At 33.8% G+C, this 25,216-nt stretch overlaps 1 protein-coding gene across 1 annotated transcript in view; it reads left to right on the plus strand.

Annotated features, from left to right (window-relative positions):
* Positions 1 to 17,129, plus strand: part of LOC139867999 (uncharacterized) — a 91,540-nt gene extending 74,411 nt beyond the window's left edge. The window contains exons 4-7 of the mRNA XM_071856341.1: positions 15,976 to 16,122; positions 16,204 to 16,543; positions 16,638 to 16,710; positions 16,765 to 17,129. Of these exons, the coding sequence (XP_071712442.1) occupies positions 15,976 to 16,122; positions 16,204 to 16,543; positions 16,638 to 16,710; positions 16,765 to 17,129 (925 nt within the window). The remainder of the gene's footprint in view (positions 1 to 15,975; positions 16,123 to 16,203; positions 16,544 to 16,637; positions 16,711 to 16,764) is intronic.
* Positions 17,130 to 25,216: the final 8,087 nt, after the last annotated feature.

The following is a 25,216-nucleotide window of genomic DNA, read 5'->3' on the forward strand; positions in this document are numbered from 1 at the left end:
TTAAAACAGGGGTACTTATTATAACGTTAAAGTTTAGTTACCAGGGTGCTCAATCTTGTAGAATATTTTGATAAACGTTTCTGGATGAAACAACTGAAATCTTGTGATCCACCTTTATGTACAGATTATGCAAAATATTAAAACTATGAACTCACAAACCTTTGTGTTGACACTTGTTAGCATGTTTATTCTCATGTTCCCTAGAAGTCTTCCGCTGTTTGCTTATATGTTAGACAAGCTATGTGCATGGAGTCTTACATGGCATATTTTTCAAGGAAACGTTGCATTCACCAAATCATCACCATGTATCTTATTTTGACTGCATTGTCAACAGAAGTACTAATGTAAACTATTATATTACGGTGATTGTCTATATGTAGAAATCATCAGATGTCGAAAACCTTTGATTTAAATATTCATTTATGGTGTGCCTTTTCAAAAGAATGCAATATTTACAAAACGTATAATATAGAGGTCAAATACCTCGCAATGAAATCGATGAATGACGTGTTCGTCCATATGGATTTGGAGCGATCGTCACAGAATGCATCAAATCTTTTAATATTCTTAAAGAAAAACTCACTAATGCGCCGATCATGATAACTCCAAATTGGAATCTACCATTTGAACTCATGTGCGATGCAAGTGATTTTGCAATGAGAGCCGTATTAGGTCAAAGAATTGAAAAACGATTTCAACCTATTTATTAGGCTAGTAAGATGTTACAAGGAGCACAAACGAATTACACAACTACTGAAAAAGAACTCCTTGCTATTGTCTTTGCTTTTGACAAATTTCGTTCATATCTCTTTCTAGCTAAAACGGTGGTCTATATCGACCATTATGCTCTTAGATACCTATTTTCGAAACAAAATGCCAAACCACGATTAATTTGTTGGATCTTACTCTTACAAGAGTTCGAAATTGAAATCCAAGATAAAAAGGGAGCAGAAAATCTCGCAGCTGATCATCTTTCTCGTCTTGAAAATCCTGAATTAGAAGTTCTAAATGAATCGGTGTCACACCCCCAAATAGGGCCTGGGGTATTTGTGACTAATTATATCAAATCACAGTTGTATAAACGAGAACGACTCTATATGAAACGTTTTATTGAGTTTTGCAGCGGAAGATAAATAGATTACATTGTATTTAGAGCATTAAATATTTTTAAATGAATTGGTAAGTAATGCATGAAGACTCCAAGCATGGCAATAAATCATCATCAAAGCAGCAGATATACAGCGGAAGAAATATTTAAGTACCTGAGAATAAACATACTTAAAAAGTCAACACTAGGTTGAGTGAGTTCATAGGTTTATCATAAATCAATAGTTCAGTATAGCATTAGACCACAAGATTTCAGTTTAAAGTTAATTAATACCAAATATATCAATCGAAAGAGTTGCTGTTTTTAATATCGCGACTAAACAAAAGTTACCCTGTGACACCTTGTACTGTCAGTGTCGTTGAATCATTATTATGTAACCAAAGACCATCAGTCAAATAGTTAGAGACGTCACTCTCAGTAGCGCTACTCACAATAACTAAGTTTTCATCTTATACCTCAGCAATTAACGATATTACGGTAGGGATTTAGCATGACAAAGCATGTATATAGCATAAAAGTTTGAGTACTTGTGTCTAACGTGTAAAACAGTTACAAAAGTTGCGCATGTATTCTCAGCCCAAAAATAAATATAAAAAGGGAGCTATGAAAACTCATGGTACGATACGATAGTTTGTAGTAATTATGTGTATGATGGCACTGAACAAGTGCAGAGTTGTCCTCGGATTCATGAACCTATATCAAGTATATATATTAACACATATACTCGTAATCGAATAAGTTTATATATATTATTTCACTTGTTATATATTTCTATATATATATATATATATATATATATATATATATATATATATATATATATATATATATATATATATATATATATATATATATATATATATATATATATATATATATATATATATTCTATGTATAAGTATTTGTTTGATAAAATGATTTTTAATAATGATAATGAATAAATTGTTGTATCATTTTGTAATAACAATAATAATACTAGTAGTAAAAATAATAATAATCATAATAAGATTTTAAAATAATAATAATAATAATATAGTCTTGATGATAGCAAAAATGTTTATTTTTGTAAAAATGATAATAATGATAATACTTTTTAATAATAATAATACTAATAAAAATAATCATATTAGTAATAATAATAATGATAATATTAATAATAATACTTATAAATATAAAATGATACTAATAATAATAACAATGATAGTAATAATAATTGGTATTGTTTTCAAAATAATAATAATAATAATAATAATAATAATAATAATAATAATAATAATAATAATAATAATAATAATAATAATAATAATAATAATAATTCTAATCATAATAATGATAATAATATTTAAAATGATAAAATTTGTAATATTTTTAATAATACTATTGATAATATTAATAATAATAATACTTACTAATAATACTAGTAATAATAATAATTTTAGTAGTAACAATAATAATAGTAATTATAATTTTAATTTTAATTATGCTAATAATACTTAGTAACTTTTATTAGTAATAATAATAATTATAATAGTTATAATACTAATAATAATAATAACGATTAAAATCAAAATAATAATAATGATAATCTTTTTAGTAACAATTATAATAATAATAATAATAATAATAATAATAATAATAATAATAATACTAATAATAATAATAATAATAATAATAATAATAATAATAATAATAATAATAATAATAATAATAATAATAATAATAATAATAATAATAATAATAATGAGAAAAGAAACTACCTTTTATAGCTTTTCTAAAAATAAATGCCCCGAACAGGGCTCGAACCCGTGACCTCGCATTACCCCGCTAACACTCTTAACCATTACTCCGTATCAATTTATCTGGTTTATATCTCCCCAAAATTTATATAACTCGTATCTTAATTGTTTCTCTTTTCTTCTTCTATAGCTAGCCGACCAGAGTTCCAGTCAATTAAAACAACCAATTTCTGATTAGGATTGGGTCTTATTATCAAGCAAAAACGATTAATAATGCTTGATTGAATTAATTTAAACAAGCAAATAGGAATTTAATCAGAAACAGACCTTTAAGAACACGTATGAACTCCATACTTGATTTTGATTTTGAGACTGTTATAGACCACGATTACTGAATGAAATATATCCTAAATCACTCATAGAAACTATTTCATTCATTAATTTGACTTGAAATATCACAACGAATCCGAATTTCTCGATGAACACCCAGTTGACTTTTTGAAATAGAAACTTTGACCTCAAAATTTGAACTTGATAGAAGGAATTAGAACATGGGATTTTACAGATAGTATGAATGAAGGATTCCTAACACAATAGCATTTACAGTTTTTGAAAATCGATTCGAATTCAAGGTTTTTGAAAATGTAAAAGAAACAGAGGTTACGGCCTTTCTGTTTTAATTTGAATTGAAATAAAGGGATTCATGATGGAGCTGTAAAGTCGACTGTTATCCCATAACAATGGATTGATCGAGTTTTATAAAGCAATTGCAGGTCGATAGAATACAAGATTATAACCAGTAGAATAAAACAAATATTCATCACGATTAATAAAAAAAATTAAAGTAGAAAATCACGATGGAATTCAAAATACAAAGCAGATTTCGAAATCACAATTAGTAAAAAAATATTAAAAAAACAGCTTGACCTAATTAGGTAAATCTAGTGTTTCTTTTGTTTTTTTTAATATTACTGATTAAAATTTTTATTAATAATAATAATTATATTAATAATAATAATCCTAATAATAATAATAACAAATAATAATATTATTAATGATAATAATAAAAATAATGATATTAATATTAATATGACAATATTAATAATAAATATGATAAATATGATTATAATTAATAATAATGATAATACTCATTATAAAATGTTAATAATACTATTAATAATAATAATAAGTTGTATTATTAATAATAAGTTGTATTAGTAATAATGATATTTATAATAATCTTTAATAATTTTAGTAGAAGTGTTAATACTAATAATATTAATAATATATTAGTTTTATATTAATGATATTAATAATTATTAATAATAATAATTGATAATAATAATAATAATGATTGTAAATGTTAAAAATAATTAATGATAATATTGTTTAAAAAAATATTAATAATAATACTAATACGTAATTATTTACAAATAATTGTTCGTGAATCGTCGGTATTGATCGAATTTAAATGAAATCATGTAAAGATTTTGTTTAAATTTTGTCGAAAATTTCCGGGTTGTCATAATCGGCTATACAAGATAACTTTCCTGATGAATATCTCTTGAAAATCAATTATAGTGAAATTCCATGGTTTACAGACTTTGCAAACTACTTAGTATGTGGATTCCTTGAAAAAGGGTTGTCGTACCAAAAATGAAAGAAATTCTTTAGTGATATAAAACACTATTTCTGGGAAGATCCACATTTGTTTAAAAGTTGTCCAGAAGGAATAATCCGCCGATGCGTATTCGGGGATGAAGCTAGTCAAATCTTAAACCATTGTCACACAGGACCAACATGAGGGCATTATGGGCCTCAACTCACAGCAAGAAAAGTTTACGACGCTGGATTCTATTGTCCTACTATTTTCAAGGACGCACACCTTCTTTGTAAATCCTGTGATGCATGTCAAAGGGCCAGAAAAATAAGTCAACGTGATGAAATGCCACAAAATGTCATTCAAGTATGTAAAGTATTTGACGTTTGGGGTATTGACTTTATGGGTCCATTTCCAAAATCTCATAATAATCTCTACATTCTCGTTGCCATTGATTATGTATCTAAATGGGCGGAAGCACAAGCTCTCCCAACTAACGATGCACGAGTTGTAGTCAACTTCTTAAAACGTCTTTTTGCTAGGTTCGGAACACCGAAAGCTTTAATAAGTGATTGGGGTACTCATTTTTGTAATAATCAACTTAAGAAAGTTCTCAAAAGATATGGAGTAACTCATAAAATCTCAACCGCTTATCATCCACAAACAAGTAGACAAGTTGAAAATACCAACCGAGCTTTAAAACGTATTCTAGAGAAAACTGTAGGATCAAATCCGAAGGAATGGTCCATGAAATTGGAGGATGTACTTTGGGCTTTTAGAACAGCCTACAAAACTCCAATTGGCACCACACCTTTTAAACTTGTTTACAAAAAAGCATGTCACCTTCCAGTAGAAATTGAGCACAAAGAATTTTGGGCTTTGAAGACATGTAATCTTGATTTGCATGAAGCTGGTCGTCTACGGTTAGGTCAACTAAACGAATTAGAAGAATTAAGACACGATGCATATGAAAATTAGTTAATCTATAAGGAAAGAACGAAGAAATGGCATGATAAAAGAATCAGAAGTTCAAAAGAATTTAAGGAAGGAGACATAGTCCTTCTTTTCAATTCACGATTCAAGCTATTTCCTGGAAAATTGAAATCAAGATGGTCTGGACCATTCATAGTCAAAAGAGTTTTTTCATATGGAACAATAGAGTTAATAAATTCAAATGGGATTGAATTTAAAGTTAATGGTAACAGAGTTAAACATTACATACATGATCCGATGGAAGTTGATAATGAAGTTAATCACAAGTTCGATACCACAATTAACTAAGTGTGGGGAGATTCAAATATTTTAAAGGATAATATAATGCTGTCTAGAGTTAGATTTTATGTTTTCGTGTAGTTCTCGAAAATGGAATCCGAATGGTCTTTCCCTAGCAGACCCTAAAGAACTAGTCTTTTCCCTCCATTCTAAATTTTTGTTTTATAGGTTTTACGAGATGAAGAATTCCTTTGATCTGAACCATGGTCTACTACTACATGCTATGATTACTAAATGTAATAATAACACCTTCCCAAGTGAACTGGTATCATTCATAAGAGGCAAAATGGACGAAGTAAGGAAAGAACTCAGGAAGAATCATAATAAGATTCATTTTGGTAAAGGAAAATTAAAATCTACAACAAAAAGAAGAGCACGACACCTTGAAAGATGTCATAAATGCGGAAAATGGTCACATGAAGGGAAATGTTCAAACAATCAAACGCATTCCAATACCGAGTTCGTTACTTTATGCAAAGAAGGACCATTCATATGTTTAGAAGAAAAGTTATTGAAAAATCGAGGTTACGCTTATGTAGCAATGGAAAATCAAATCAAACGACTCTCCTATGAGTCGACTAAAGCAGGTCTCTGAGAATTCTATCTCATAGGTAAGGATGTACAGTTTTTATTTTATTTATATTTATTGCTTTTAACCTTTTGTTAATAAACGCTGAATCGTTCGCTATAAAGTATTAAATTGATATTCAATAAAATTAGGTATAATAAACCGAAATTATTGATATCAGACAAAAATTTAATTCATCACTGCGAAATTTACCGTTTATTCATAAGGTATAAATATCTTTAATCAATCAATTCAAAATATTTCAGAAATTCGTCAGGAGTAAACTAGGTAATATAGTCGAAATTACTTTACCCAAAAGAGGGAGGTATATTTTTGTTAATATTTGATTGATTAAAGTGGGATAAAAGATCAAAAAGATTTTTATTTTTATTATTTTTATATTGTTTTTAAAATTAATATATAATAATGTTATTTGAAGTTTGTAAAACTAATATATTTAAATATTAATAATATTTATATGAAATTTTATTAATGTGCATTTTAAATTTAAGTTTGGTGTGAATTTTAAAAAAAATGTACTTTATTTTATTAAGTTAAAAATTGATTTCTAAAATTCGTCGTGAGTTGAAGACTAGGTCGTTGAACCAAAATTTCTTTACCCAAGGGCGGGACGAGAAATTTTGTTATCATTATTTTTAATTTTATTGACCTAAAGTATGCCAAAAACATTAAAAAACCCAAAAAAATATTTTCTTTTAAAACAAACGCTTTAAAATGAAAAATTTTAAAATTTTGTCGAGGGACGAACTAGGTAAACGTACCGAAACGACCTCAATCTAAAAAGAAACAAAATTTTAAATTATTTAAGTAATTATTTTATTAGTTAAAGGTTTATAAAAAAAGGAAAATACACCCCATGCTATCGCATGGGGTTTGTGCCTAGAAACCATGCAGTCGCATGGTAACAGAAAACTGGTCAGGATCAAAAGCTCAGCGAGCTGTTCTCTGTCTCACAAAAAACACACACATATCCACGAAAATACACATGCAAACTCTCAAAAATCACCAATTTCTCAACCAAAATTCACGAAATTTGTCACTACAATTAGCTATAATCATGCGTTTATTCAGATTGGGGAGTAAAAACGTAACAATTCCACCCCTAAAACACTCTTTAATTCGAATTATAGTGTTCTTGAGCAAATTTTTACCTAATTTAATTTTGATGATATCTAGCTTAATTAGCATTAAATTATTAGTATATTATGCTTATATAACCTAGATTGATGTTATTTGTCATGATTTGAAGCCTTAAACTTCAAAATTTTTAGAAATCTAGGGTTTGTGTTCTTGAGCAATTTGGGCTTTTTGATATAAACAGTTTATGGCCGATTTTTGCTATGAATTATTGCTAAATTAAGTAGTGTAACATGTTTAGGTTACTAAATGATCAAAACTTTGATCCTAAACATGATTTTTGAACATCAAAGTGGACTTTTTAAGTCTAAAATTCATGAACTTGATTAATTTGATATAATTGCCATTTGAAACTTGTTTAATTGCTAGTAATGGTTATTTTAACATGTTATTTGAGTTGAATGCTTATGAACATTATATACATTTTCATATATGCTTATTGAAAAAATGTAGAATTGTTAAAATTATGAAAATGTGTATAAGTTTAATATGAATTAAACATGTTATTGTAATTGTTTTAATTTGTTATTTTGCTAACACTAATGCATATTTGGATGCACAAATTTTGTGTTTAATGTATTTTGCAGAGAAATACCAATACTAACGGTGCATCATTGTCTAGACAACCTGAACAAGAACCACAGCCTGAGCCACAACAAGAGCAGCAACATCATAATCAACACCTACCATATTATGAACCGAATCTACAATTTTTTACTGCCTACGTACAATTTCCGCCTCATCAGTTAATAATAAACTCAAGAGTTCATGAACAGGAATTACATCCCAATCTAAGATTTGAGCGAAATTGGATAGATTACCCGACGTATCAAAGTAATAAATTTAAGCTTTACACCAAAAATGTGGAGGTACCAAGGGTGATAGATTGGAGACCTTTGGAAGAAGTCAACCTAGCTAACTCAGTTAGGCTGTTACTAATCCAAAGGTATGGGAACTCTTCTTTTCCCGATTGGGAACGTTTGTTTACCACTCGTAGGCCTGTATATAAGGAGTGGTGTGTTGAATTAATGAGTACTATATCATTAAATAAGGATGTAGATAGGATAGATGATAGGACTTTTCTTAGATTTTTACTTGGAGGTAGGATGTACAGGATGTCTATGCTGGACATGGCTAGGGCTTTACAGATTTACACCCCCGCTGAATTATTATCACCTGATTGTACAGCTTTAATTTATGAAGGTGAAAGGGTAGATAGATATTTTGACGCTAATGCCATATGAAGGCGTATGTCAAACTTTAATGAGTTTAGGCGGGGTGGAAGACACTCCTATTTAGATATTAACAAAGTAGAGCTTCACGTAATTTATAGGTTTTTAGCGAACTTGATTACACAAAGAGATAGAAACAAGGAGAAAATGACCCTAAACGATTTATTCTACCTCAAGTGCATTCGAAATACCAGAAGCTTTGTTAACATCCCCTACTGTGTTGGTTATTATCTATCCAAAATGGTGGAAGGTATACAGGAGGGGGGAATAATAGGAGGAGGCATTTTTGTTACTCTCATTGGAGAGTATTTAGGTGTAGATAAATATCGAGGGGGCCTGATGGTCGAGATTGAGGGACAAGCTGAGACTATAGGTCTATCGGTTTATCAAGGTACAAAGGTACTAACTCGGAGACACAATAGGCCACTACCATATCATGTCACCCATCCACAGGTAGAGAGGGGTTCGGACAAGGAATGGAGGAAGCAGATGACATTAGGGATGTCATTAGGGATAGTTATACTGATGTCTTCCAGCGTATAGATGAGGTGAAAATGAGTAACGAGGCTAGGCATCATCAATATGAGCAGCGGAGATCCGCGGATGTGTACGAACAATCCAGGCAATGCCATCATGATAGATGGGCCATTCATCAGCACCAGATCATGAGCCAGCTATCATATCAGGTACCATATAACTACATTCCGACTCGACCTGCATACTATCCACCACATCAGCCTAATATGCGACCACCCTTTAATCTGTGCAACCCCAACCAAGCCAATCAGAACACCTATCACCAGCCATGGAACCCGAGCGATGACATGAACTGGAATCCATATCCAGATTGATACAGTTCCATTGGTGATTTCTTATCTTTTTATCATTTTTATCTATTTATGTTTAAACATTTAATATTTTGATATTTTTATGTAATTTTTAACATTTTTATTATTTTGTTACTAATATTTCATATTTATAATTTGAAAGTGGATATTAAGTCCCATTTCAAATTACCATGCATGTTTATATTTGTATTATATGTATATTGTGAATTATACACAACAGGGTAAAACAACGCACTTTCAAAGACTGACATTAAGTTCGGAAAAAGCTATTAATTTTAACGACAAGATGCAAAAAATATGTGAAATAACAACTACAGGAATGAACAAATGAAGTGCACCATTTATCATTCAAACAAACAACAATATGTTTGGAAACTTTGGTAAAATTTAATCATTTTTCAACGCTAATCACCCTCAATAATTTAAATTGTTACTGATTTCTTGCAAATGAGGGCATTGCAAGATCTTAAGTGTGGGACGGGATTAAATTCTTTCGGTTTTAAACATTTGACTTATACACTTGGTTTAATAGCCACCGTTAAAATACTAGTAAAGCAGTAGTTGTATTAGAATCTAGTGCTCTCTGATAATAAAGAACATCCCTAGTCTTATATACTGACTACCCACTTCTAGTAAAATTTTAAAAAAATTTCAACTAAATGAACTCAAAATCATGTTTATACATATTTATGAACGATAAAACTAGGTGTTAACACCGAAATTATTGGTACCTCGAAAAGGACATAAATTGAGAAACAACCTAAAACGCTTGAATTCATTTAAAATGGAATAGAAGAGAATAAAAAGGCATAGAAAGAAAAATAAAAGCCAAGTATGGGTAAAAATTACCAAGTTATTTAAAACATATATCACATATTTTTGTACAAATAATTGAAGATATTTTTGTTTTGGACTATATTAATCAGTTTTACCCAGTTTATTGTAATATAAATGGAATTTAAAAGGAAGTAAAGTCTTCCGAGAAAAAGAAACGCGCTTCTTGATTTAGTTCAGGAAGTTGTCGTCTAGACCAGTTGTAGAGTCTACGAAAAAACCTTAAAAGGTTTTCTCAAAAATCTGATGGAAATCCACGGACCCCAGCATCAAACAGGGTCGTCAAGTGGTCAGACTTATCCTAACCATGAGAGGATCTGTCTCGTACAATGGGGGGCACCGTGCAAATTAGCTTATAAGACTAATGAATCAGATTCCAAGAAAGGATAATCTCCTTAAAAGATTAAAAATTAGCATTTAAGTCTGATATTACTCAATCCTTGAGATTGACTTTAAAGATTGAGAATTACAAACTCATGGAATTCGATGATATCTAAACTCGAGCTTGAATGAGAAAATATTTTGATCAAATTACAAACCGATTTGTTTTCTGAAAACCTATTTTCAATGCGTTCATTACCATTGAACGTAAAATCCTAAGAATTCACCAGAATTTATTAGGTCACCTGAACCAAATCGGGTGTCAACCGTAAGAACGGTGGTTGCATAGCATGGTCAAAGATAGGACCTTGTACCAGATCGAAAAAAATTATAGGGTGATCTTTGCTATTGCTCCTACAAAGGATAGTAATTGCATCTGACACATTGTGGACCATAATCAAAAGCATGTCATTATACATTGCCTTAACAGTTGCTTGTTCAACGCTTTCCTTTACAACCGGACGGTAGTTTACCGAAAGGTAATATACAGAGCAAGTAAACTGGACGTGTGTTTTCCTAATACAAGGTTAGCAAGTAGGTGACACAAAACCGCAAGTTTTGAGCTAAAATTTTAAAATCTGAAACCCACAAAACCCACAAAAATATTTTGCAAACACCGGTGAAGGGTTATTCCGAAAAACTTATCTGGGGTAAAAACTAGATTGAATTTTTAAAAGATCAAATGTTTTCATAAAGATCCAATTTCCTAAAGGATCTAAATTTTCATAGTCATGTGGGACTATAAACTACAATGTTACTACCATTGTTCATACCGCCGTATCAAAATCACTGATGTACAAAGTGTGAAGAATAAAGAAGTGATTCTAGTAAAGTTATATTCAAGTTCTACATTGCTTGAGGACAAGCAATGCTCAAGTGCAGAAATATTTGATAATGCTAAAAACGAACATATATTTCATAGCATTATCCTTCAAGAAAGACAAGCTTTTAGTTGCAATTGTTCTATTTACAAGTGATATTCGTTTAAATAATAAAAGGTGAAGACAAAAGACAGATTCGATGATTTGAAGAAGCAAATGACCAAAACGCTAAAAAGTACAATGTACAATCCAAGTGGTTCAATTTATTGATGAGAAACGTTTAAAGATTACAAGAGTACAAGCCGCGGAACACAAAGTACAAGATATTAAATCGTACGAAAGGACGTTCAAAAATCCGGAACTGAGACCTGAACCAACTATCAACGCGTGACTCAACAGAGCTAAAATTACAAGTCAACGATGCACAAGAATATAATATAATATAATATATATATATATAATTATATATATTATATTATATATTATTTAATAATCAAGCCGCCCACGTTTTTGGCAAGCAAGTAGTCTGATCCAGCTGGCCATGCGATCGCATGGCCTGGAAGCTATAAATCCATGCGATCGCATGGAGTACTGTAGATGGCCAAGTCCTATAAATTGCAACGAATTCGGCCGAATTATGTACACCTTCATCAACTATCTCTCACTCTCTCAATATATTTATATTTATATTTATATTTTATAATTATAATTTTAATATTAAGTTAATAATAATGATAAGGTTATAGTAGCGAATGTTTTAAGTTTGTAAGTTGAAACTCTGTCCGTGTAACACTACGCGATAAATACTCATTGTAAGTTATGTTCAACCTTTTTAAATTAATGTCTCGTAGCTAAGTTATTATTATGTTTATTTAAGCCGACGTAATCGTGATGTTGGACTAAATATTAAAGACTGGGTTATTGGGCTTTGAACCATAATTGAGGTTTGGACAAAAGACCGACACTTGTGGAAATTGGACTATGGGCTATTAATGGGCTTTATATTTAACTAGCTAAATGATATCTTGTTAATTTAATATAAAGGTTATAATTTGACGTATTTATATATAGCCACATACGCTTGACTGGGTACGGTGGGCGGGATATTTATAAATACTAATAATTGTTCATTTGACCAGACACGGGGATGGATTAGTAGTCAATGGACTCATTAAAACATGGGTGGATTACATTCAAGGGTAATTGGTGTAATTGTTAACAAAGTATTAAAACTTTGGATTACACACAGTCGATAACCTGGTGTATTCATTAAACAAAGTATTAAGACCTTGTTACAGTTTAAGTCCCCAATTAGTTGGAATATTTTACTTCGGGTATAAGGTTAATTTGGTGAAGACCCTCGCACTTTATAATTATCACCGATGGACTATTATGGACAAAATTAGATGGACTTATCAAATAATCCAGGACAAAGAACAATTAACCCATGGTAATAAATTAAAATCAACACGTCGAACATCATGATTACAGAAGTTTAAATAAGCATAATTCCTTTATTTTATATCTCATCGTACTTTTATTTATTGTCATTTTATTTATCGTACTTTTAATTATAGCACTTTTATTTATCGTCATTCACTTTACGCTTTAAATTAAGTTTAATATTTTGCATTAGGTTTTGACTGTGACTTAAGTTTTAATATCGACAAACCGGTCATTAAACGGTAAAACCCCCCTTTATAATAATAATAATACTACCTATATATATATATATATATATATATATATATATATATATATATATATATATATATACAAATATAGTGTTTAAAAATATAGCGTTAAACTCAGCAGATCCCTGTGGAACGAACTAGACTTACTAAAAACTACACTACTCTACGATTAGGTACACTGCCTATAAGTGTTGTAGCAAGGTTTAGGTATATCCATTCAATAAATAAATAAATAACTTGTGTAAAATTGTAGCGTATTTAATAGTATTTTGTAGTAGCTATAATAGTATTTCGTACTACACCTCGCACACATTAGAAATATATAGAAAACTGTCAATGAAAAACGTTGGTGAAATCATAGGTGTATTTGTAAACGTTGTTTTTGAACCACAAGATTTTGTATAGTTGATTATCCAAATCGTTTGCATTCCAAAGATGTTGTGTGTTCGCGAGCACCCAATTATCAAGAATTAGCTGTATACGAACCCCATTGAATTAGTGTTAGAACCTACACTATACCCGAAAATATATTTTATCTACTAACGGTAGCGAACCGTCCGAATGAGGGCTCGTCAAGCCCATGTGATCACATAACATAAGTTCACATTTACACCCTGCAAGTGTAACTAATGATAATTGAATTGAGGCTTTTTGTTCTAACTCGATGTGGAATGTTTGTTTTCGTACTTGTGTTCAAAGTATAAAAGTATGATACGTATATGTTTCTCATCCCATAATTTAAAGAGTAAAAGTTGTTGAAAAGGTGGGACTATGATCTCACCGTAGTTGCATGCCAAAGTGCTTGTAATTAAGCGTTGTGCAAATGAAAGTTGTTTAGTCTTGACCTAAACAAATAAGTCGTATCAATTATCGGTTACAATACAAGGTCGGTCGAAATGTGTTCAATTAGTCCTATGGCTCGTTACGGCTCGATTAATATAGCATGTGAATCAAGTGTCAAGTTTCATGCAAGAATTAAGTATAAAATCATGTTAGAACGATTGCACAAGTGTTTGGTTAAGTTTGACTAGAAGTCAAACTTGGTCAAAGTCAATGTCAAAGTCAACGGGGTCGGTTCGGGTATCCAACTATTGCACATATAAACGTAGTCATATATAAGCATGTTGGCAAAATTTCATGTTAAACGGAGTTGCGAGTAAGCGGGAACGAAACTTGAAAAAAAAAAATTGGGACAGAAATATTCTCGCTATAGCGAGATTTTGTGCACACCAGGGCTCGCTATAGCGAGGCCCCTGGTTTCAGGTGCTGTTGCTAAATTTTCAAGTGCACGAACCAAGCTTCTTTCAAACACAACTAATGAACCGTAAACATTCAAAACACTTATCTTATATCGTTGGAAAGGTAATTTAACGAGAAATACAACTAAACACATTTCATCAACCAAAAACATCATTTACAATAACTGAAATCTCGTTGAATGATCATTAAATGTTCATTATCAAAGTTTCAAGTTCGTAAAACGCATAAGATGATTCAGGAATCCAATTTACACATACGATATGCCGTTTCGAAGGTAATTATGCATACAATGCAACTAAACACTCACCCATAACATCTCATAGCATTCAATTCATCAAAAGTTCATTTTAAAGTTTATCAAACCCTAACCAAGAATCATGAATTCAACATTTATGTTAATGAAGTTTTTCCAAGTCAACCTACATACCAAAACGAAGCTAATGATGCTAGTAACACTTTTAATACATGAGCTTTAACATTTAACAACATTAAGTCACCTAAAACTCAAGATTAAACACACCCATTTCCAAGTTCATGCTAGTTACACCAAATAACAAGATCGAGCATACAAATTACATACACGACATCACAATGAGCCATAGACACTAATTAACACCATTTCAAGTCTAAAGGTCTAATTTATGAAAATTAGAGATTTTGAAAAACTTACCCCAAGCTATGAAATTGGTACCAAATTGAAGAGGATGATGCAAGGATCACAAATATGTAATTTGTTTTGATGTTTAATTACTAGATTGAATTTAGATGATGAATTAAGGATTGGGAGTTTGAGAGCATAATAATGGAAGTAGTAGAAAAGAGAGAAGAGGATGAATGAATGAGTGGTGGTGATGGTGGGTTGACTAGTTGACCTAGTCAACTAGTTTGCCCACTTGGCAACTTTAGTCCCTCAAGTTTAAAAGTGGGTGCGTGAATTAACCGATACAAATTATTTGAATACGCTAGGGTAACAAGAGATGTTATAATTAAATAATGGGAGGTATTAAAACGCTAGTCAACGGAAGATACGAATTTAGATAACGAAAGATATTATTTTAAAAAAAAAAGACGGGCGTTAAAATGAGTTAACGGAAAAAGTCGGGTTGTTACAATTGTTGATGATTATACCAGGACTGTTTGGGTTTATCTTATCAAGTCAAAAGATGAAGTCTTTGACAATTTTAAAAACTTTTTTAATCTTATTGAAAAGCAGTTTAAAAAAGGGTCAAAATTATTAGAAGTGACAATGGTACTGAGTTCATAAATCATAAATTCAGTGAATTTTGTGACAACAATGGGATAATTCACCAAATAAGTTGTGCTTATACTCCTCAGCAGAATGGAATTGTTGAGAGAAAGCATAGACATTTGCTAAATATTGCTAGATCCTTATTGTTTCAAGCTAATCTACCTTTGAGATTTTGGTCTGAAAGCATCTTAACTGCTGTTTATTTAATCAATAGGTTACCCTCTTCCGTGTTATCTGGAAAGTCTCCCTTTGAAATGATTTTTAATTTTTCTCCTAGTCTCTCTCACTTAAGAGCTTTTGGATTTTTGTGTTATGCTTCTATCTTAAATCAAAATGATAAATTTGATAAAAGATCTGAAAGGTGTGTGTTTTTAGGTTACTCAAATTTCAAAAAGGGCTATAAATTGTTTAGTTTGGATAACAAATCCTTTATTTTCTCTAGAGATGTTAAGTTTTATAAAACTATTTTCCCTTTTAAAAATGAGTTGTTTTCTGAATATGATGTATGCACAAGTTCTGAGTTGAATTCCCTAAACTTTTTTGATGTTTTTGACACTCCAAAAGCTCCCATAAGTCCCAATGATGAAGAGGGAGACTCAATAGATAGTGAGGGTAGTGGCAGTGATTCAGGTTACCATGGTTCTCCATCTGGCAGCCAGGATACCACTACAACACTAGAGAATGAAGCTATTCCCCCTGAGGGCAATCCTTCAAATGTTTTTGATCAAGAAAATCAATCTAATCAAGAAGAGGGTAACCCTAGAAGATCTAACAGACAAAGGGTATTTCCTATTAAATATATGGATTATGAGATTAACACTATTGTCAAATATCCCTTAAATAACTATGTCTGCTATTCAAACCTGTCTCAAAAAGATAAATGTTTTCAGTCCAGTCACATCTTATCACGAAGCATCCCAGAGTCAACACTGGAATGATGCTATGAATGGTGAGATGAATGCTCTAAATGAGAACAATACCTGAAATCTAACTGAGCTTCCAGAAGGAAGAAAACCTGCTGGGTCTAAATGGGTTTATAAGATTAAGTACAAGTCTAATGGTGAAATTGAGAGATACAAAGCTAGACTTGTTGCTAAGGGTTACAGTCAAAGGGAGGGAATTGACTATGAGGAAACTTTTTCCCCTGTTGTGAAAATGATCACTGTCAGATGCATTCTCAAACTTTTTGTTCAAAACAATTGGACACTTTTTCAACTTGACATAAATAATGCCTTTCTTTATGGTGATCCAACTGAAGATGTTTACACGACATTACCTGAGGGCTATTTTTCTCCAAATGACAATAGAGTTTGCAAGCTAAATAAATCCTTATATGGTTTAAAACAAGCCCCTAATGTAAGATCCTAATATTGATTGTACATAGAGCATTAGTGATGTACGTGTAGTGGGCGAAGCAGGATATTAAATTAAAGCTGACAGACTGTTTTGGGCATCATGCACACCGCGCACACTTGTGGGAGCATGCCGCGCACACCACCTGTGATAGAATTCCAGCCTTTTTCTATTTTGAGTTAAATGATGGGAATTTTGGTCATTTCACTTGGGGTCGGTTTGGAGCCTTCAAAGCTGATCCATTGATCATCTTATCCTAATTTCTACACCACAAACACTCTCATCTTCAAACCCTAGAGAGAGAAGGGTTTTAGAGAGAGGAAGCTTCATTTGGAGAAGAAGGAGTTGGATTCTCACCAAAGCTCGGGTTTTAAAGTTGTTCATCTCGTTCACGGCTACGTTGTGGTAGTATTCGTAAGTTCAAACTCTGAATTTCATTGTTTGATTTTGATATTCAAGTTAGGGTTTGAATTTAAATTGTTGAGAAACCCATTTAAACTCATGAAGTGAGTTTAATGTTGCTAGTAATCGGGTTTATTGTTATTGTTGGTGAGTTTTGGGTCGGAAACTGACTTGGCCATGATTTAGGACTTGGAATTGGGTTTAATCACTAGGCTTGTTGATTATGGAAGTGTTGAAACCTATTTTAGTGTATTTAAAAGACTAATTTTGAATTGAGTCAAAATTAGGGTTTATGGGTGATTTTAAGAATGATAAGTGTTTAACACTTGTGTTTGGGTTTAATTAGTGTATTAGGACAATTTTCACTGTGTTAGTGATTATTGGTTAGTTTGGGCGCGGTTTGTGCTTGGAAGTACAATTGGTCGAAATTGTACTAAGTGTCATTTTGAGTTGGTTTGTAAATTCACTCTAAGTGTGTTAATTGTATTGTGATATTGGAATAGGTACATTCCATCGGCGAATTGCGGATTATTCGGTAGCATTCATCAAGACGACAAGGTGAGTGTTAATATCCTATGTGCATATGTATGTGTAGGATGGGTACGGGTCGGGTGAAGTGGTTCTCGGTTATAGAGCTCACTTCACATATATATGGATTTGATGGACTTGTGTAATAGGTCCAATTGGCACGGTTGTGCGTTTTGGTTGACCACCTTTGGTGAGGTGCACACTTTGTGTATACGTTATCACATGTGCTTGTGATGTGGATTATACAACCCCAATGGCGAAGGGTTGGTATTGAGTTGTGATGTGGATAGCCCCGATGTGGTAGATTTTATAATCTCGTGACCGAGGGTTTTGATTTAGGAAGTGAATCACGTGTGGATGCGGATTCACGATGACGCGTGTAGTTTGGTCATCTTATTGAGGTAGTGATCTAGTGTGGTTGCGGATTCACTAAGGCTCGTGTAGTTCGGCCAACCTCGATGTTGTTGTGGTAATGAAGATATTAGTCTCGTATGGATGCGGATTTACTATGGCTCGTGTAGTTCGGCCAATCTTCATTGTGGTAATTGTAACATCCCGCCTTTTTCCGTTTACTTTCCGTTTAACTATTTTAAAGTCCGTTATATAATTATAACACCTTCCATTAATACGCGTTTCTAAATTATCTCGTTTAGGTAATTCACGCACCCGCAACCGAACTCGAGAGACTAGTTTCGCCAATTGATCAAAGGTGTGACTAGATGGACTAGTCAACACCCACCACCTCTTTTCATTTTCCATTTCATTCTCTTTTTCTTTAATACTTTCACTAAATTCTCTCAAACACCAATCCAAAGATTCATCATCTAAATCAAATCGAGCAAGCACCAATCCAAACAAATTACATATTCGGAATCCTTGCATCTTCTTCTTCGAATCCATACCGATTACTTCTCATTTGGGTAACTTTATAAAATCACTAGATTTTGTGTTCTTGATGATTTTTACTTGTAAAAGTGTTAATTAGTGCCTATGGCTCAAGTCTAACATGAATATGTGATTTATATGCTCGATCTCGTTAGTTTAAGTAATTATCATGAACTTGAAAGTTTGGTGTGTTTGATCTTGAGATTTGGTTGCCTAAATGTTGTTAGATGTTATAAATGCATGTATTAATTGTGTTACTAGCATCACTAGCTTCAATTTGAGGTGTAGTTTGACTTGGAAGGACTCCATAAACTTAATTGCAAAAATTGTGATTTTGGGTTAGGGTTTGATAGGAGTAAAATGGATTTTTGATGCACCAAATGCTATGCAATGTTGTTTGTAAGTGTTTAGTTGTATTGTGTGCGTAATTACCTACGAAGCGGCGTATTATATGTGTGCATTTAATTCCCAAATCATCAAAGTGCATTTATGAAATTGAAGCATTAATGATGAGCATTTATATGATCATTTAATTTGGAAACTCGATATTTGTAAATGATGTTTTTGATTGATGAAATGTGTTTAGTTGTGTTCCAAATTACCTTTCCCATGATATAAGATACGTGTTCTAAGTGTTTACGGTTTGTGAATTGTGCTAAAATGAAGATTGAATTTTGACTTGAACAATTGAAACTGACCAGGCACCAGACCATGTTAAATGTCGCCGCGCGGCCCTCCTTGGTCGAGGCGCGGCATTTGCCGTGTTTGGTTTCTGACATACTTTGTCAAATTTTGAAAAATGTTTGCTATGCTACGCACCTCCGATTCACATGTAACTCATTCTAACATGCTTATATATGAATAAAAACCTCAGAAAAATAGTTCGGGACCCGACCCGAACGTGTTGACTTTTTCGTTGCCTTTGACCCGACCAAAGTTGACTTTTAATCAAACTTAACCAAATGTTTGTGCAATCGTTCTAACATGCTTTTATACATGTATCTTACATGAAACGTGACAACTTGACTCACATGTTATAGTTATCGAGTCGTAACGAGCCATAGGACTAATTGAACACTGTGTTTACCGATATTGATACAAACCTATTTGTTTAGGTCAAGACTAGCATTCGTTCTTGCACACGTTTACTTGTTGAAGTACTTTTACATACGTGCACTCAAGGTGAGATCATAGTCCCACTTTTACCCTTTTGAACTTACATTTGGGATGAGAAAACATAAATGTTTCTTTTTACTAAGTGAACACAAGTACAGGAAAACAAACATTCTACATACGAGTTTAGAACAAAATTCTCAATTCGATTATCATTAGTTACACTTGCCGGGTGTAAGAGAGAACTTATGTTGTATGGATCCATATGGGTTTGACAAACCCTCATTCAGACGGTTCGCTACCGTTTACGAATGAAATATATTTTTGAGAAACAGTGTATGTTCTAACACTATTGTGATGAGGTTCTATGGAAGGAATGTTAAGCATTGATAATTGGGTGCTCGTGAATATTAACTTTTAGAATGTACTACTATTATTTCAATGTTACAAATCTTGTGGTTCACTTGTACTTACTTACTTAAACCTATGATTTCACCAACATTTTCGTTGACAGATTTCTATGTTTTTCTCAGGTCCTTGAACGTTTTATGATACATGCTTCCGTTCATTACTTTTGATACTTGCTTAGATGTCGAGTATACATGCATACGTGGAGCGTCTTTTGACTTTATCTAAAATTGTGTCGCATAGGTTTCAAGTGTACTTAACTTAGTATCGTAACTTTTGGTTGAACAATTCTTGTAAAATTTGAAACACTCTTACATTTGAAATGAATGCGACATATCTTTGGTCAAACGTTATTTTAAAGACTTATGACCACGTAATGGGACCTAAGTAGACGACGCCATTAATGAAGATTTTGTTGGGTCGCTACAGATGGTATCAGAGCGTTGGTTGTAGGGATTTAGAGTTCATTGGTGTCAACCCCGAGTCATAGGGTACATTAGTGAGTCTAGACTACAACCAGCATATAGACTTGAAGTAGGAATTACTTGACTACTTGTGCATTTATACTCGAATGTTTCTACTCACATCTACTCTTATTTCATCTTAATCTCAGCCTGTCTAATTTGATTGACACGCCACCTTGACTTAGTGAAATAATGTCGAATGCACATATGAATTAGGGTAATATAATTTCCGGGATTATATTACGGTGACTCATATGAACGTTCCGACAATATGACATAAAGAATTTAAGGCGAGTCAAGGAAAATTTTCTCTCTATCCTTATTCCATATCATGATTAGTATTATTGAAAATACTAATCAACGGTATTCTTGTGTTTTGAAGGAACAATGCCTCCTCGTCGTGTGCCACGCCATGAGACTCCCGAACAAGCTCTACAACGAATGATAGCCACCGACGTGGATGCGGCCATGGCCGGTCACTCATCCAACAATAACAACAATAACAACAACCATAACAACAACAACAATGGAGCCGGTAATTCAAACGAGGGATGCTCCTATAAAGCTTTCATGGGGTGCAAACCTCATACTTTTGATGGGACCGGGGGACCGGTTACTCTCACTCGATGGTTCGAACAAACGGAGGCCGTTTTTAGCATAAGCGGTTGTCGAGACCAAGATAAGGTCAAATACTCCACTCACACTTTTACTGGTGTCGCCCTCACATGGTGGAACACCTATGTACAATCGGTGGGTACCGATGAAGCTCACGCCCTCTCTTGGGCCGACTTATGGGAAAAGATGATCGTTGAATATTTCCCTCGTGAAGAAACCCGAAGGCTCGAACAAGAGCTAAGAACTTTGAAAGCGGTCGGAAACAACCTCAAGGCTTATAATCAACGATTTTTCGAACTAGCCTTGATGTGCCCAAACCTTGTGAACCCCGAATCTTTAAGTGTTGAACTTTACATGGATGGTCTTCCAAAGAGCATCAAACACGGAGTAATGTCATCCAAACCCACTAATCATCAAGAAGCTTTGAACATGGCCTGCAAATTGATAGAAACGGTGGACGAAATTGTAGTGCCGGCACCTAAAGCCGGGGATAAGTTGGGTAACAACAAAAGAAAATGGGAAGCCCCCCAATCAAGAAACAACTTTGCCAAGAAGCCTTTCACCTCCGACGGCAAGAAGGGTTATGCCGGAAACCTACCTCTTTGCAACAAATGCAACAAGCATCACTTTGGTGAATGTGGCAAGCTAATTTGCCATCGGTGCCAAGGAGTTGGTCATAAGACCAACGAATGTAAAAGTATCTCCCCCGTCGCTCGAAAGGGGCCCAATGCACCAAAGACGGTCACTTGTTACGAATGTGGCCAAACGGGCCATTATAGAAATGCATGCCCGAAGAAGAAAGATAACCATAATACGCGCGGCCGAGCTTTTAACATCAACACCGAGGAAGCCCGAGATGATAATGAATTAGTCACGGGTACGTTTCTTCTCAATAACACTTATGTTACTTGTTTATTCGACTCGGGTGCCGATAAGAGTTATGTATCCAAGACTTTGACTCATTCTTTTAGCACTCCACCACTTTCACTAGGTACCACTTATACCATTGAAGTGGCCAACGGGAAACTATTGAGTGCCGACACATATTACCGGGGGTGTACGTTAAACATTTTGGGTAATGAGTTTGAAATTGACTTGATACCCATGGAACTAGGAAGCTTCGATGTAATAATCGGTATGAATTGGTAAGCCAAAACGAAATCTCACATCCTTTATGATCTTAACGCAATCTAAATTCCTATCGAGAATGGTGAACCTTTGATTTTTTATGGAGATAAGAGTTGCACTGGACTCAACCTCGTTTCGTGCCTTAAAGTTAGAAAACTACTCCGTAAGGGTTGTTTTGCGATCCTTGCCCATGTTAAGAAAGTCGAGTCCGATGAGAAGCATATCGATGACGTGCCAATTGTTAGTGACTTTTCCGATGTATTTCCCGACGAATTGCCGGGTCTTCCACCTCATCGACCGGTTGAATTCCAAATCGATCTTATTCTGGGAGCCGCACCCGTAGCACGTGCAAAGTATAGACTTGGTCCCTCCAAAATGCAAGAATTGCAAAGTCAAATCCAAGAACTACTTGACCGTGGTTTTATTCAACCTAGCCATTCACCATGGGGCGCTCTGATTTTGTTCGTTAAGAAGAAATACGGATCCCTACGAATGTGCATTGATTATCGTGAACTAAATAAATTGACGGTTAAGAACCGATATCCTCTTTCTCGCATCGATGACCTCTTTGACCAACTACAAGGATCTCGTGTATATTCGAAAATCGATCTCCGCTCGGGTTATCATCAATTAAGGGTTAAGGGGGAAGATGTCTCTAAAACAGCTTTCCGGACTCGTTATGGTAGTTATGAATTTCTTGTTATGCCATTTGGTCTTACTAACGCATCGGCGGTGTTCGTGGACCTTATGAACCACGTGTGCAAACTGAATCTCGATAAATTCGTTATTGTGTTCATCGATGACATCTTGGTCTATTCTAAAATCGAAGAAGAGCACGAACAACATCTCCGACTTGTGCTTGAACTCTTGAGACAAGAACGACTCTATGCCAAATTCTCCAAGTGTGAATTTTGGTTGAAGGAAGTTCAATTTCTTGGTCATGTTGTAAGTGATCAAGGTATTAAAGTCGATCCCACGAAAATTGAAGCCATTAGTAAATGGGAGACTCCTACTACTCCTACTCACATCCGTCAATTCTTGGGTCTCACCGGGTACTATCGTAGATTCATCAAAAACTTCTCCTTGGTTGCTCTTCCTCTAACCGCGTTAACTCACAATGGAAAGAAATTTATTTGGTCAACCGAACAAGAATCCGCATTTCAAATCTTGAAGACAAAGCTAACCACCGCTCCTATCTTGTCACTTCTCGAAGGCAATGATGATTTTGTTGTATATTGCGATGCCTCGAAACATGGTTTTGGGTGCGTATTGATGCAACGAAAGAAAGTCATTGCTTATGTCTCTCGACAATTGAAAATTCATGAACGAAACTACACGACACATGATCTCAAACTCGGAGCCGTTGTCTTCGCACTTAAAATGTAGAGACACTATCTTTATGGAACCAAAAGTACCATCTTCACCGATCACAAACGCCTTCAACACATCTTCGATCAAAAGAAACTAAACATGAGACAACGACGGTGGATTGAAACTTTAAACGATTATGATTGTGAGCTTCGTTACCATCCCAGAAAGGCAAATGTAGTGGCCGATGCCGTAAGTCGAAAAGAAAGGGCGGTGCCTCTTCTTGTCCGAGCTTTAAACATCACCATTCACACCAACCTCAATAGTCAAATTCGTGTAGCCCAAGACGAGGCTCTCAAGGATGAAAACATCTCTCTCGAACACTTGAACGTCCTCACCTCTCGATTCGAAGTTAAGGAGACCGGACTCCAATATTTCACCGGAAGGATTTGGGTGCCTAGTTATGGGGATTTACGAAACCTCATTCTAGATAAAGCCCACAAGTCACGATACTCGATTCACCCTGGCGCCAATAAGATTTACCACGACCTCAAAGAACAATATTGGTGGCCGAACATAAAAAGGGACGTTGCTACTTATGTTGGAAAATGCCTAACTTGCTCCAAAGTCAAAGCCGAACATCAAAGACCGTCCGGACTACTTCAACAACCCGAAATCCCGCAATGGAAGTGGGAAAGGATAACGATGGATTTTATCACCAAACTACCAAAGACGGTTGGCGGTTATGATACTATTTGGGTTATTGTTGACCATCTCACCAAATCGGCGCACTTCCTAGCCATGAAGGAAACCGACAACATGGAGAAACTCACACAACTTTACATTAAAGAAATCGTAGTCCGTCACGATGTATCCTTATCGATTATCTCCGACCGAGATGGCCGGTTTGTTTCTAGATTTTGGTGTACTTTACAAGAAGCGTTGGGAACGCGTTTAGACATGAGCACCGCATATCATCCACAAATCGATGGACAAAGCGAACGCACAATTCAAACTTTGGAAGACATGCTACGAGCTTGTGTTATCGACTTTGATAAAGCTTGGGATAAGCACTTGCCTCTCGCCGAATTCTCCTACAACAATAGTTATCACGCGAGTATTAACGCCGCACCATACGAAGCTTTATATGGACGAAAATGTTGTTCACCTCTTTGTTGGGCCGAAGTAGGTGACGAACAAATCACCGGACCCGAAATCATTCATAAAACAACCGAAAAGATCATTCAAATC

Source organism: Rutidosis leptorrhynchoides, chromosome 9, assembly GCF_046630445.1.
Source record: "Rutidosis leptorrhynchoides isolate AG116_Rl617_1_P2 chromosome 9, CSIRO_AGI_Rlap_v1, whole genome shotgun sequence".
NCBI lineage: Eukaryota > Viridiplantae > Streptophyta > Magnoliopsida > Asterales > Asteraceae > Rutidosis > Rutidosis leptorrhynchoides.